We start from the raw sequence: 16,905 nt of genomic DNA on the forward strand, positions 1-16,905 counted from the left end.
AGGCACTGAATATTGATGGCTTTCTCAATGAGGTTCACTAAGAAAGGAAGAAGATACTGAAGATGATAATCAAGGATGGCAGGATCTAGTGAAAGTTGTTTAAGGACAGGGAAGACTAGATGTGTTTGTAAGTTGCAGAGAGGGATAAGAAGAAATTGAAGATCACGGCAGAGGGGAACAATTGGAGGGATAATTTGATGGAGCAAATGGGAGAGATGTATTAGAACCAAATATTTAGAACCATGGGATAGTATTGAATTAGTACAACCCTCTTATTTTACAGATGAAGAAACTGAGGCACCAAGATTTACACAGGAAGGAAATAGTAGAAGCAGATTTAAAACCTAGTTCCCCTAACTCTAAATCCTATGGTCTTGTATCTTTAAATAAAATCTGATTGATTTTTTATATTACCTATATTTCCCAATATATTCCTCTTCCCACTTGGAGAAGCTTCCCTTATAACAAAGAATTCTTTAAAAGAGAGGGATAAACTCAGTCAGCAAAACTAATAAACACATTTAAAAAGTCTGACATTATGTTCAGTGTTCTAAACCTACAGTCTCCCATCTCTGCAAAGAGAATAGAGATCTTCTTATATCTCTTTTTGGAGCCCAGGTTAGTCCTCATGATTTCATTGTATTCAGTTTTTGTCCTGTTATATCTGTATATATTATTTTAGTCATTTTGTATATTGTTTTCCTGGTTCTGCTTATTTCACTTTGTGTCAGTTCCCATGTCTTCCCATTATTCTGTGTACTTATCACATATATAATTTCTTATAGCACTGTAATATTTCATTATATTCACGGTCCACAATTCATTTAACCATGGGTATCTAAATTTTAGTCACTTTTCTTTGCATAAATCCAAATTGCTTCCCAGAATGGTTGGACCAATTCACAATTCCACCAACAATATATTAGTGTTCCCATCTTCTGCAACCCCTCCATCATGAACTACTCCACCTTTTTTCATCTTTGTCAGCTTTCAGAATGTGACATAAAACTTCAAAGTTGGTTTGATTTGTTTTTCTCTTTTATTTAACGATCTGAAGCATTCTTTCATGAAATTGCTAATAGTTTTTAATTTTTTTGAGAACTACTTGACCAGATACGTTGACCACTTATCTATTGGGGAATGACCTCCCATTCTTTCTTAATACAGCATTTATTGCTTCACCAACAGAATGTGGTTTTACATTCAGATATACCATGTGGAAACAGTGCACATTTACTGAGCTAACCACTTTTAAAAATACATACTGGGCAATCTTCCATCAAATGTTATAGATTCAGTTGGGAGATTTCTGATGATCATGATAGTAGACATTTTTCAAGTAAATAAGATATCCTAAGTGTAAAAGAAGTTAAGAAATTATGGTTTCTTCAGGCTTATGATTCTAGAGAACTTTTTATGAATGAATAAGCAGATTATACATCTCTTTCTCTCTCAGTAGTTTGGGATACATTGTAACTATATTATGAATTCTCTTACATAAGATATAATTCAAAGATAACGCAGTTTAAATCAGCATATTTCCCCTCTTAATTTCATTGGAATGGTTCAGAACTCCATATGTGAGAAGATTTATCAAATTAGAGAGCTATTGAAAATATAGGCAAATATGCATACGACTAGTAAAGTTTGATGCTAAAAAAAAAGGTTTCTATCAATGTAAATCACAGAATTAATGTTGCTATCTGGTGTCGATTATATTTTGCAGCATCTCATCCTTGTGCCTACTCAGAAATGTAACAATCCAGGTTCCTGTGAGACTTTCAGAAAAAGATATGAAAAATGAGGACATGGAATAAATATTAAGTACCTGTCTCTGGAGAGGCAACAGGGTAGAGGGGAAAGAGTCTTTATTCCGATATACATTGAAATTCATGCTCTACCACTAGGGGGCAGAGGCCTGAAGCAAGCTATACCTTTTCTGGGCTTTATTTATAAAATTAGAGAGTTGGATTGTTGATGATGCCAAAGGCCTCTCCTAGGTCTATATCCCATAATCTCATGTATAAGGGTGAAAACAATACTAGCTTCATATTTGCCAAGTCAGGTATAACTATAGTCCCATCGCACCACAGTACAGTAGGGCAGTATTTCTATCTTAAAAAAATTTTTTAGACATCTTTTGTTATTATTGTTCAGTCACGTCTGAGTCTCTGTGATGCCATTTTGGAGTTTTCTTGGCAAAGATACTGGAGTGGTTTGCCATTTTCTTTTCCAGCTCATTTTACAGATGAGGAACTGAAGCAAACAGGATTAAGTGACTTGCCCAGAATCACACAGCTAGTAAGTGCTGTTAGGGCGAATTTGAACTCATGAAGATGAGTCTCCCTGATTCTAAGCCCAGGGCTCTATCCACTGCACCACCCTCGCTGCTTTCGTTGTTACATCACCTATATTTTCTAATATAACCCTCCTAGCTTCTCCTATTACAAGGGAACCTTCTCCCTTATGAGGAAAAAATATAGGTCAGCAAAACTAACAAATAATCAAAAACATCTAAGATAATGGGTAATTTTTCATACCCTGAGTGTCTCACCTCTGCAGAAAGGGCAGAGAGGTATCTCTTCATATCCCTCTTATTTCTAGATACAAAATCCAGTTTAACATTTAAAGACCTCTACAACCAATCAACTTTTCCTACCGAATTATATATTGTTTCCCTTCTTGTACTCATGGTTCAGGGTGCAGCCAAACTGGCCTTCTTGCTGGTCCTCAGATGTCAGTCCATCTCATATTTATGTGTCTTTGCTCTAGCTGTCTCTCATGCCTTTTTTCCACCTCTTATAATACCATGTATCCTAAAAGACTAAACTCAAATACCACCTTGTGCATTAAGCTCTTCCTAATCCTCTCCACCCCTAAACTAACTTGTATTTATTTTGTAATTACGTTGTATATATTTTTGTAAATATTTTGTCCCCTGATAGAATATAGGCTCCTTAAGGGAAGGGATGCTTTCATTTGCTCTGGGATTCCCAATGCCTAGCAAACAGTAGGCACTTAATAAATACTTGCCCATTAATCAACTGACCTACACGACCCATTTGAAATAAATGAGAATGATTCATTACCACAATGATAGGTTTAAAAGTGGATGGGATCACATTGTATTTTAATACAAAATGGTCCAATCCCTTCATTTTGCAGATGAGAAAACAAGCCTAGAAAGGTAATTTATTCAAGCTCATATCTGATTGCTTACCATCCCAGGGAGCGGAGAAGGGAGAAAGGAAGAGAGGTATAGAATTGGAACTCAAAAATTTTTAAAAAAAAAAATGTTAAAATTTGTTTTAACATGTAATTGGGGAAAAAAATAAAATATAATATATTAAGGAAAATTTGACCTAATTTCCACAGGTGAAGTGGTTAGGTCATAACTCCTACCACCTTCCACCCTTTGGTGATAATGTCCTTGTGATCTTCTAGAGTAGAGAAAGATACAGCCCTGAGTGCTGCCCAGAACCAGATTAAAATGTAACTGGGAGATGTTTAACAAAATAAATAAAAATACAATATAGACCAAAAAAATTTATTCAAGGTCACATAGATACAAAGTGGCACAACCAGGATTCGAATCCATGATCACATTGAGCATTTTTTCCACCGTGCCATGTTGCCTCACATATGTGAGCATATATTAACATATGTAAAGATCGCTATGACTATTCAGGAGCATATCTGAATATGTATATGTTTATACATATGCATATTCTAGACATCGTAATCCAGAAGCTAATAATGCAAAGCAGAAAAGAAAAACAATGTACTGTTTATACTTTTTCCATGAAGAATAATCATTTCTAAGTTTAGGTAAATTAGCTAAATCTACAATCTTGATCCCTACTATGAAATGCAAGATTCATGAAACTTGTATATACACGCCCTTGTGAAGCTTAAGTAGTTTTCACTCATTCATTCATTCATAGCTACCAACAGCTTCATTGAAGACATAACATCACACTTAGAAACAAATAATTATAGTAACAGATGAACTATAAAGAAGTTCAAAATAATTAATTTGCTAATTGTTTTTCCCTCAAGCAGAGAGATCTGATTTTGCAATTTAATTATTCAAAGAAGGAATACAATCTTGAGAGAGTAGCATTTTAACTGTCATTCTACATTAACTGTCATGACTGAAAGGAGATTGATTGAGGTACAAAGATAAGGAGGTTAAAGAGAACTTCTTTCCTAAGGAAACTGTTCTGTATCTTATCTTGTGAAGAGACTCTATAAAGAGAATTCTTCAAAAAGAATTTTTTTGGCTCCCATACTGAAAGAACTGAATGGTGGAGTTGTGCTTCCAGAATTAAGGGGAAGTAAGCGGTAGCAAATAGAGAGAAAGGTAACCGCCCAACCTAAGCTTTATGTGAAGGAAAACCATAAAACCCTGCTACAAATAAAGGAATAAATGAAGAACTAGGATTCCAGTTAGATTTTGAAAGACAAGTAGGATTTAAGAGGGAAAGGGCACAAGAGGAAGGAATTGAAATATAATGGGATACTTTGATCCAGCAATGGCACTACTAGGTCTGTATCCCAAAGAGATAGTAAAAAAAGTAAAATAACCCACATGCACAAAAATATTTATAGCATCTCTTTTCATGGTGGCCAAGAATTGGAAATTGAGGAGATGCCCATCAATTGGAGAATGGCTGAACAAGTTGTGGTATATGAATGTAATGGAATACTATTATGCTATAAAAAATGATGACTGGGCAGATTTCAGAAAAACCTGGAAAGACTTACATGAACTGATGCTTAGTGAAGTGAGCAGAACCAAGAGAATATTGGACACACTAACAGCAATATTGTGTGACGACCAACTTAGATAGATTTGGCTCTTCTCAGCAATACAATGATCTAAGATAATTCCAAATGACTCATGATTGAAAATGCATGGGGGCAGCTTGGTGGCACAGTGGATAGAGCACTGGCCCTAGAGTCAGGAGGACCCGAGTTCAAATCTGGCATCAGACACTTACTAGGTAGCTGTGTGACTCTGGCCAAGTCACTTAACCCCCATTGCCTCCAAAATTAAAAAAAAAAAAAACAAACTTAAAAAAGAAAAGAGAAGAAAATGCTATCTACATCCAGAGAAAGAACAATAGAGTTTGAATGCAGATCAAAGCATACTATTTTCTCTCTCTTTTTTTTTGTTTGTTTTTTCTTTCTTGTGGTTTTACCCTTTTGTTCTGATTCTTCTTTCACAACATAACTAATGTGGAGATATGTTTAATATGATTGTACATGTATAGTCTATATCAGATTGCTTGCCATCTTGGGGAGGGGGGAAGGGAAGAAAGAAGGGAGAAAAAAATTGGGAACTCAAAATCTTATAAAAGTAAATGTTGAAAACTGTCTTAATTTGTAATCAAAAAAATAAAATACTATTAAGTGGGGGGAAAAGAAATATATTGGGCTAGAACATTTTAAAAATAATTTTAAAAAATTTAAAATTGATGTTGTGGTCTTAGAGAACAGATAATGAAAAATACCATCCTTTTTTACCACAGAAAAGCAGACTACAACTAGAACACAAGGTTACATGAATTGTCTGATGTGATCATTGTATCATGTGATTTTTTTCCTTTGTTTGTTTGTTTTTTGGTATTACAAAGGGAAGGGGTCAGTGTGGTCAGGGATAGGATTTTTTTTTCTCCAAAATAACTGTGATGTATGACAAAAGGCAACAATAAAACTTATTTTTAAAAAACAATTCTTAAATTTTTCCTCCCTTATTATACCATACACATAAATCTTTAATATGAACTCCTGGTATTTTGATTATTGGTCATGGAGCTAAAGATAAGAGATAAGTAAGCCTAAGATTTTTGTTCTTACTACTTGCTGGTTCTGAAAACATCTGAGAAAAATATTGCCTATACATAAAAGGTGATGAGTGGTCCCTTTTCAAAATAGGCTACACAACTGCTTTTGTGTGAAAATGAAGTCACTGGAATTTGTTTCCAAGGACATTCAGACTCGGGAATGAATGTCCAAAAAATACAATAGACTTTAATTGCACTCGATCCCTTTGTCTAAAATTCAATTTTTAAAGTAAAGCTGGGGTTAAAAAAATGTAATAGTCTGTACTGGCATGTGTCTAAGAAGAAGAAAAAGAAACCCCAACACTATACAAAATACATCACAATATAGTATTTTGTAAAATATTTGACATCCTACAATAATGTTATTTATATTTATATAGCATTTATATAGCACTTACTATATGTGAGACTGTCTTAAGTGCTTTCCAATTATTATCTTATTTGATCCTTGCAACAACCCGGGGAGGTAGGTGCTATCATCATCCCCATTTTAGAAATGGAGAAATTGAGACAAGCAAAGGTTAAGTGATTTGCCCAGGGTACACAGCTAGTAAGTGTCTGAGGCTGGATTTGAATTCAGGTCTTTCTGACTTCAGGCCCAGCACTCTGTGCACTATAGTACCACCTAGCTGCCTGCCCTAGGGTGGAGATTTAATGCCCTAGTTAAAATATATTTGCATTAGAAATGTAAATGGTCTATTTTAAAAATTAACTTATGGAGCACAATATTTTAGATACTATAACATCAAGGGAATAGAAGTTAAGAGAAATTAAAGATAAAAAATATACTCACAAATTCAAAACTCTAAGTTCTGAGAAAAACATCTTCCAATTTTTGTTATCCTGTACAGTCTTCTCCTAAATATTATAACAAAGAAAAACAAAAAACTAGATATAATTATAAAGAAAAAGTACAAATCTGAAAATGTTTCAGTGTTATTAATCCACTGGTAAATTTAACATTCAAACTGCTTCATTTTGCAAATTAGCATAATGCTTCAAATATCAAAAATCTCACCCCGATCAGAACAAATCACATGTTGATTTCAGTTGTAATGAGAAACTCTTCTGGGTCACTCCTTGGTGGGATGCATGTAACATGAGCTTGGGCCTCGGTGGCTTGCCGCAGTGACCACCATTTTGGGGCTTGCGGGGGTTGTAAGATTTCATTGATTGAGTTTCTTTGTGTGAGTAAGAACAATATGTTGACCATAGGACACACTGACCCTAGGGAATAATAGAGGGTCAGGTTCTGAGCTCTCCAGAATTGGGAGCTAACCACTCCAGCAGTACAGGTGAACTTGTTTTTGGCTTGGCTAATATCAAGCAATTTGATTCACCTCAGACAGTGATACGTACAAAAGGAGTGGTTAGAAGTCAGCATTAAAGTCTGGAAGACCTGGATTCAAATCCTACTCACAAACAATCAATAAGCATTTATTAAGTGCCTCCTATGTACTTGGTACTCTGCTAGGTGTGGGGTATGCAAATAAAAGAATTAAGTAATTCCTTCTTGTAAAGTGTACACATTCTAAAGGAAAAGAGAGTAAGTGCATATATAAGCATATATAGAATAAATATAAAAAGAATAAATACAAAATGCATAATGGTAGCTAGGTGGCATAATGGATAGAGTGCTGGGCCTGGAGTCAAAAAAACTCCTAAATTCTAATCTCTTCAAATTACATAGTTACTAACTGTGTGACCCTAGGCAAGTCACTTATCTCAGTTCCTCATCTGTAAAAACGTGCTAGAGAAGGAAATGGCAAACCACTTTAGGATCTTTGCCAAGAAAAGCCCAAATGAGATCATGAAAAGTTGGACATGACTGAAAATGACTAAAAAACAACAACAATGTATAATGGTAGATATGCTCTCCTCCCCCCAGGCACTTTATTTTAATGCACAGGAAAAAAAATGCAGAGAAGCAGAGCAATTCTGTTACCACTTTGCTAAATTTAACATATGTGTGTATATATTTAACATTTATTATGTATTTGACATTAGCCCATATAACATTATATTCATACACACCCAGATAAAATATATATTTATCACAGAGAAGGAGAATGCAACTATGGCACAAGGTTACATACATGTCAAATATGTCTTGTGATTTTGTTTAACTGTTTTCCCTTGTATTACAAGTGAGGGGGTCACATGTGGGCAGAGGCAGGGTATTTTTTTCCTCCAGAATAACTGTGATGTAACGACAAAAGTCATCAATAAAGCTTACTTTAAAGAAAAAAGATTCTTAGATTCTCCCCTCCCCTTATTATACCACACACATGCATCTTTAAAGATGAACTATGGATATTTTGGTTGTTGGTAGGTAGGTAGAGAGAGAGAGAGAGATAAATACACACATGAGTGTATAGAGATGGATATATGATAGATAGATACATAGACAGAAGTATACACACACATAGTGTGTGTATGTATGTGTATTTATATATGTGTGTATCTATCATCTATCTATCTATCTATCTATCTATCTATCTATCTATCATCTATATCTATCTGTCTCAGGACTGAACTTAGCCATTCATTTGTACAGGTAATTCTAGGGGGAAGAAATTTCCTCTCTTTGAAAGGAAGAAAGCAAACAAGTATTTATCAAATGCTTATTATATGTCAGGGACTGTGTACTTTACAAATATTATCTCATTTGATCCTCAAAACCCTAGAAGGTCAATAGTATTATTATCCTCATTGTTTAGATGAGGAAGTTAAGGCAGACAGATTTAGCTGATTTGCCCAGGGTCACACAGCTAGTTAAGTGTCTGAAGCTGGATTTGAACTCAGGTCTTCCTGACTCCAGGCCATGTGCTTCACCCCCTGTACCACCTAGCATCCTCTAAGGAAAAGGCTTGCTATTACTTCCTTAAACTATTCTTATCAGAAAGCTTAGGATGACAGCTTCCTGAACCCACTTTATTTGTGCAAACCTGACTACAAAATTCTATTTGGGGAAATGAGTATACACACAATGAGAGTAGTTGTCTCAGTGCCTCTAATTTAATATCTCTCACTAATTTCTGGACTTTGATTCCCTTGTTTCTGTGTCATGACTACAATTTATGGGGCTCCTTCCCCCACTTAGGTGTCTTCTAGTAGTACTTTGCTTTGTTCTTTGACTGCCCGTTGCTTTTTATTTATGAATAGAAGACAGTCTTTATTTCACCCTACCAGAAACAAGAGATGTAAAAGATTTACAAGAGCTTATGAATAGATACATAAAGCATTTACACTAGTTTCCCTAAAAAGGAACTGAAATTAGGGTTGACATCTAGATAACACACAAATATTCTGGTGAATCCCCAGCTTCCTCCACAGGACCCTATAAAGTCCCTTCAACACTCCTGGTGGCCCTTATAGTTTGGATTCCCCCCACCAGAAGGCAAACACACTTTGAGGTTATTAGATAGGCAACTCCCTTCCTATCAGATCTACGTTGTCTGAATAATTCTCTTTAATAGCTGGGGATGATATGATACAAATTTCTTGTCCTACTCTCTACCTTCATGTCATGGCTCTGTTCTCTAGCTGCAGGAGACATACAGGTGATCTCTCTCTCTCTCTCTCTCTCTCTCTCTCTCTCTCTTCCTCTCTTTTCAATGTAGATCTGGATCCAGTGGCCAGATACACATCAGGATGACTGGAGGTGTCCCCAGGTCATAGACTGGAGGCCTGGTGTGGATTAAAACATGCCTATTCACACCCCTCTCTCTCTCTGTCTCTAGCTGTCTTTCTCTGTCTCTCTCTTTCTCTGTCTCTCTCTGTCTCTCTGTCTCTGTCTGTCTCTGTCTATGTCTGTCTCTCTTTCTCTCTCTCCAAAATGCATGGTGTTTCTGAAATCTTCCTTTTACTAGGTTCAATACCTGAACTCCCAAATCCCCAAGGTTGGTAGAGCCCAGGAAATCTCCCTTCACTGACTAGAAGGCTAGATTTTAGTTATCACACCATCTAGGAAACAGAAATTCCCCTCCTCTATACAGGAGGTTAGTGTTTAAGAGGATTGTCCACGAACTCTCCTCTCAACCTGGGTAAGTATGTACATCTGCTTTTATCATGGGCTTCCATAGGAACTCTATCATTACCCTGGCTTCTGACATCTTTTGGCATGTTAGAATCCACATCAGGCCTCCAGTCTATGACCTGGGGGACACCTCCAGTCATCCTGATGCATATCTGGCCACTGGATCCAGATGGCTCTGGAGGCTGGAGACTGCACAGCCCTCCCTCACTTAAATCCAATACACTTGCATGTCATGGCATCACCTTCCTGATGTCATGGTCCTCTACAAGAACAAAGTACAAACAATAATTCAATGACCTGGACTCAGAATGCTAAGGAAGAACATATTAATTCCCGTTTTCTGCCCTGACACAGCCATTAATGGTTTCTAAGGGGAAGAGATTCCATAAAAGCCCCTCCTCCTTCTTCCTATCCAGAACACAGGTCTGCTCTACTGCTCTCTGATCTGTCCTATAAATGGGCAAAAGGCAAAAATGGGTGCCTACTCCTTCCTGAAACCTCTTTCTCCTCACTTGGATCTTAATGGCATCTACTGGACCTACTCTACCATTATTGATACTAATAAAAAATTCCTCTATAACTTATCCCAACAAAGATGCCTAGACAGAATCACATTGGCCATTGAGACAGTTTCTTGAAAACCAGTAGTTATCAAATCCAACAGCTTGCCTTAAGTAAAGTTGTCAAAGAAAGGACTACAAAAGTCCTGCTGCTATTAGAAGAAAGTCTTCATCAGGGTAGTCAGAAAACTCAAATGAGACAATGTATGTTACAACTTGATAAACTATAAATCACAGTAAGAATATGAACTATTATTATCATTAGCATTATTATTGCTACAGATTTAAGCAAAAATATAGCTATTGAGACCATCTCACATTTCCTGCCAGTTAGACATCCCCTTTACCCAAGGTCTCATAAGATCCCATTCAATTTAAGCCCCCTAAACAATGGGGAAGAAATGGGGTATTATGATATCTATGAATACTTTTGGCATATTCATATGGAAGGGAAGGGGTCAGCTTAGACAATTGTCCCCATCCAACTTAAACCAAGTGACAAGATGCTGCTGATGCCTTAACCATGTAAGAACATAGCTGGCTTAGTAGGTATGAGCAAGGCTTAGCACTTCAATTGAATCAATTGATCATGGACCTTAGACAAGTGTGAGCAGTCCTTTATCAATGCAGATGTCTGAAAGCTACTGAAAGAACTGGAGTCAAGTTGAATAAGAAGTCAGTCAGTGAGGTAGTTGAATTCAAAAATTGGAGTGACTGGTGAGCTAAGAAAGAGCAGTTCTCGAGGGGAAAAAAAACCACTTGGGAGAGACTCAAGCACCTGAGCCTTCGTCTCTTCCTTCCTCCTCCTTTCTCCTAGTGCAATGAACTCTGGAGGCTAAAGAATCTGAACTTTTGCATCAGCATCCTAGCAGTGTCCCCAGGACAGTGCTCAAGAGGCAATGATAGTCTGGATACGATGAGAAAAAGCAGATTTGGGGCCCTAGAAGGAGCCAGCAGAAAAACTATGCCATATCTATAGAGAAAACACAACTTCCAGGAACTATAAGTAGCTCCTGCTGCCATATTTGCTCTAATATTGACTCCCCCCCTTTCCCTTGGAATACTAGTAGAAGTGTGTTACAGAATTTTGAGGGAGGATGTTTTCTACCAACTGTTCTAATTATACCACCTTGGTAAATTTTGTTGTTGTTGAGTCATTTCAGTAGTGACCCCATGTGGGGTTTTCTTGACAAAGATACTGTAGTGGTTTGCCATTTCCTTCTCCAGTTCATTTTACAGATGAGGAAACTGAGGCAAGCAGGGCTAAGTGATTTGCCCAGGGTCACACACACAGCTAAAGAGGTGTCTGAGGCCAGATTTGTACTTAGGCAGACGAGTCTTCCTGACTCCATGCTTGGCGCTATATACACTGCGTCACCTAGCTGTCCACCTTAGTAAATACCCTTTTCTAAAAGTAATTTAGTGTGGCTGATTAATTGATATCAACTAATAAAGATGGAGGGAAGCACAATTGGGGAGGCTCATGAGCTACAGCATGAGAAAAGATCCTCCAATCCCTCAAGGCTAACCCTAGAGCCCTGAATGGACAAATAATAGCTTCATTTTAGAGAACTGACTTACAGGAGGAGGTTGGGAGACTAAGCATGTGCTAAAATACACCTTTGTTTTTTAAATTAAATTTTTTTTGTTTTTTTTTTATTTTTAGAAAAAATTAAAACTCAAAAGCTTATGGAAGTGATTGTTGATAACTCAAAATAAATTAATCAAAAAAAAGAAATTACATTTTTTTAAATTTGAGCAACAGAAGAAAAATACGGCATTGTAGCATGAAACATGTGCCTGTAAATTGAACCAATTCCATGTAACAATTATAAAAGCTATATGATTCTTAGGATAATCATATTCCATACCTGTTTAAATAACTTAACAGCATATGTTCCATTTTGAAATTCCACTTTGAATACTTTGAACAGTTCCCCTTCTCCAATTAGCAAGTCTTCATGGAAGTTTTTGGTTCCTTCTATGATGTTTTTAAAGGTGAAGGAAGGTTTTAGGCTTATTCCTTAAGATGGAGGGAGAAAAAGTTGTCACTTTTTTCTCTGTGAGATGACTAATATCATTATTACAATCTACATTAATATGTTAGATCTGAACTCAGTTCAGGAAAGCAATACCTGGAGGGCAAAATCCACACATGTATTCTCTAAATACATAATGGTTTTTTATTTCCAATATGGCATAAAGCAAAAAGAGTAATCTGCTAATTATGGCAAGTAGAATGACGTATCTTCATCATGCAAAACAAAAATCAACCAATTGTTGAGGAAGGAGCTCTTTATTTGACAAAAACTGCTAGGAAAACTGGAAAGGATTTTTTTTAATAGATAAAGATCTACCATATGCCACAAAAAATTCCAAATGAACAAATAATTAAAGTATGAAAATTGCACCATAAAAAGATGAGAAACACATACAAGATTATCAATAACAATTATATAGAAAGGAGAATTTGCAACGAAGACTCAAGATGAAAAAGATCACAAAACAAAGAGAGTCTTGATTATAGAAAGTTAAAAGATTTTTGTACAAAGTCAACGCAGAATAAGAAGACGAGATATTAAGGGGGAAATTTTTTCATTAAGAACACTGATAAAAGTCTGACATACAAAAATCTATAAGGATTCATGCAAATCACTATAATCAAGAGTCATTTCCTAATTGACAAATGGTCAAAGGACATAAACAGTTTTCAAAAGAAGAAATATAAACTATCAATAACTACCTAATATTAAAAAAATAATTAATAATCAGAAAGCGCAAATTAAGGTAACCCTGATGGATTACCTCACACCTATCAGGCTTGCAAAGATGGTAAACAATGAGAAAAATTATTAGTGGAGAGACTGTGGAAACACAATAATGCTAATTCATTGCTGATAGTGCTGGAATTGGTTTGACTACTCTTGAAAATAATTTAGAATTATGCAAGAAGAGTTACTAAATCATTCATACCCTTTGGTCCAGAGATTCCATTATTGGAGCTACATCCAAAGGAAGTGACTGACAGCAAGAAAAGGCTTCCATAAGCAAAAATATTCATTGCAGCACTATTTGTGATAAGAAAAAACTGGGAAGAAAATGTGTACCGAATACTTGGACAATGGGTGAACGTAATATAGCGTAGGAATCTAATGGGATATTACTGCACCATAGGGATGACAAATATGAAGAATTCAGGGAAACATGAGTATGAAGTGATGCAGGGGAAAGAAAGCAGAATCAAAAGGACAACATTCACAACGGCTACCACCGCTCAAATGAAGCCAAAATGGCAAAACAACAAAACTCTGATTAAATACAATAGCTTTTGTATGGAGTTAAGTACGTATTGCTGAAGTGAATGGGCATACATAGCCTCGTGTCTTTTAACATCGGAGAAACTGGTTTTTGAGGAATGTACTTGTAGGGAGTTTTGCTTGGATGTTTGCTTGGAATTGATCTTGTTCCTAAAAAAAATCGATACTTTTTTAAAGGAAAGAAATTAATTAGCCTTACCAAAGGGAATTTACAAAGATTCTATGTTGAGATTATTCAATTTCTGTTTTCCTGACATTGAGACAACTGATTTATTTGCTGATTCACACAGAACATAAAACTAATACTGAAACTAAGCACTAAAGTATATAAACTGAAATCTCGGAAAGCCCAAATTAAACTCTCTGAGTCAACTAGTTAGAAAACAATCTTTCATGTAAATGGTTAAGTTCTTCACAATCAAATTCTAGTCACCACAATTCAAGCAAAAAAGAGAGTTCCTTGGCTCTGGATATTTAATGTATCAACAGAGCTCATTATTAAAAATATAGGAATTTTTCTTTAATAGTTTTTCTAATTAAGCTTTAGAGGAAAAATAAAATAAAAGCAAGAGTGAATCCACAGGATAATGGAGGACAGGTATGATATGAAACTGTAATAATCTTTTAAGATCATTCATAACTGATATTTCAACAGCCTTCTAAGTTTTGCCATGTTCTATAAAGATTTTCTCATTTGGTCCTCACAAACTCTGTGGAGTAAATATTACTATTATCTCCATTCTGCATATAAAGAAGCTGAGGCTTAGAGAAGATAGATAGGTTCTTCACCCACCATCACTGAGTAATTATATAAGATGAGATCTGAACACCGGTCTTGTTCAGCTCCAAATCCAATGCTCTATCTACTGTACCATGCAATGGATTCCAGTGGTGGTAAATAATTCTCCTTGTTAATGAAACTATAAAGTGAAGACTGATACGGAGAATAATTGGATGTACATATTGGCCCCCAAACTATTCTACCATCATTCAAGGGAGCCATAAGGACCAAAAATGTGAAATAATTCCCAAGTGTTATTTCAAAAGTGTTTCCCCCACTATAAAAAAAAAATAGCAGATTTCAAAACCAAAAATAACAGAAAATCCTCCTAGCTAAATATGTTTGGACTGTTTAAAGGCCAGTGAGACATTAATATTAGCTGAATAATTTCTTATCATCATCTTAAGTGTCAGTCAAATTTTCAGCCACTTTACCTTGTCTTTCCTATTTGTACAAGGAATCAACATGTTAATGAACTTACATAAATATACCGTACTAATTGGACTTTTAAAAACAGAAAATGTCATCCCCCCTCCCCCAGGCTTTTAAAAAAAAAGGTAGATACACCCCTTCAAAAAGTTCTTTTGCACCAGCCCTGGACTCAGGAGGACCTGAGTTCAAATCTGGCTTCAGACACTTACTAGCTGTGTGACCCTGGGCAAGTCACTTAACCCCAACTGCCTTAAGAAAAAAAAAAGTTCTTTTTCACCTTTCTGATATTCAGGCATATGTCCTACGTTATCAACTGTGTTGTCAGTTGTTACCTGAAAGAAAATATATTACAACAATTCAGTCTTCTAACCCTGGAGAGAAAACCTCATTATGAATGTCTGAAGTCCCACTAAGAGAAGAACCTGTTCACAGAGGAACACTTCAGAAAGTGTTCAGAAGGCTACTACCTCAGGCCAATTTTCCCCCTTTCGCTCTGGGGACAGTCATCAAATCAATGTTACCACTGCTTCTGGAAAACACATGTCCATCAACTCTCTTCTTGTGGCACTGCCCATCCCTGTGACTCTCTGGCCCTAAATACCTATCCCTAACTATCAAATCCCTATGTGTGTAGCCTTCTCCTATTAAAATAGAAGCTCCTTGAGGCCAGAAACAGCTACTTTTGCATTTCTATCCCCAAAGCCTAGCACAGTTCCTGGCATATTAGTAAGCTGCTTAATAAATGCTCTTCATTCATTCAAACAAACACTAAGTAAAAGGGCACTAGCTGGTTGGGGGGGGGGGGGTCCCATTTCTTCACTCTAAAGAGGTTGGTACCTAAGGTGGAAACATCTGTTGAAAATATTAGAGACCTTGATGGCAATGAGTTTGATGGAATAAGACAGGTGAGACTTTTTACCAATCCTAGATCAAGGGGTTTTTGCTTTTTTCTAAAAGATCTAGGGAAAGTCTATAGGCTTTAAGTTTTAAAACCATGAAAGCTCCCATTCTTCCCTGAGGGAGAGATAGCCAAGGATTTTAGTTGAGTCAAAAGCTAGAAGTGGTAGAGACCACAGCTAAGGGTGCCTAGCAGAGATTACAAATGGGAGGAAACCCCAGGAGGTACAGTTGAAAGAAACAAATACATAGGAAAACTGAGGGGAAAAATGGAAATTTCATGGTAATAACTTTAATAACTTCAAATCCCAACTCTGAAAGACTGTACCTAATAACATACTTCATACCTTCTTATTTCTGTGTCTTTGCTTAAATGGTTCTTTACAGTTGGAATACTGGTCTTCATACCTCATTTCTCCCATATCCTCAGTTTCCACTTGTTTAAATCTTATTGAGCTTTTGAGACAAATCTTGAATGATTCTTCCTCTGGGTAGCCTTGCCTGATACCCCAATCAGAAATTATCTTTTCCCTCTCAAGACTTAATATAATATTTTGGACCTCTCCAATGAATTTTATCATGTTCCATTTTCTACTTCTATATGTCATAGCCTATATATATCACTCTTAGGCTACTCTTATGATAATGCAACCGACTTCCTTATCTTATCTCTGTTATCTCCCCCAGCATTTAGCACAATGCTCTGAACTGTAAGTCTGTGTCAGAGCCAGGATTTGAATTCAGGTCTTCCTGACCCTCAGGGCAGTTCTCCATCCATCATGCCATACTGCCTTTTATGAACTCAAAAGTCTGGAATGGTAGTGATTAATTTTAAGGCCAATGGTGTTAATGACCATAGACAATTAATAAATTTTGGGTAAACTGAATTAAATTATCAAATCCTCTACCCCCCATATTTAAAATCCTCTGAATTCTTAAGTTCTCAAGTGGAAGTGAAATCAGATACAATATAAGATTTTCCTCAAAAAAAAAAGAGTTGTATCAAGCCAACATTTTTTTTCCTCTGACA

General features: G+C 36.2%; 1 protein-coding gene across 2 annotated transcripts in view; it reads right to left on the bottom strand.

Annotated features, from left to right (window-relative positions):
- The window catches only part of IRAK3 (interleukin 1 receptor associated kinase 3), a 98,912-nt gene that overhangs the window by 27,626 nt on the left and 54,381 nt on the right, over positions 1-16,905 (bottom strand). For both annotated transcript variants that reach the window (XM_027854145.1, XM_027854144.1), the window contains exons 4-6: positions 15,256-15,310; positions 12,320-12,471; positions 6,643-6,707 (exon numbers count right to left, since the gene is read on the bottom strand). In XM_027854145.1, the coding sequence (XP_027709946.1) occupies positions 6,643-6,707; positions 12,320-12,471; positions 15,256-15,310 (272 nt within the window). The remainder of the gene's footprint in view (positions 1-6,642; positions 6,708-12,319; positions 12,472-15,255; positions 15,311-16,905) is intronic.

This window comes from Vombatus ursinus, unplaced genomic scaffold (assembly GCF_900497805.2).
Source record: "Vombatus ursinus unplaced genomic scaffold, bare-nosed wombat genome assembly UNPS02010320.1, whole genome shotgun sequence".
Lineage (NCBI taxonomy): Eukaryota > Metazoa > Chordata > Mammalia > Diprotodontia > Vombatidae > Vombatus > Vombatus ursinus.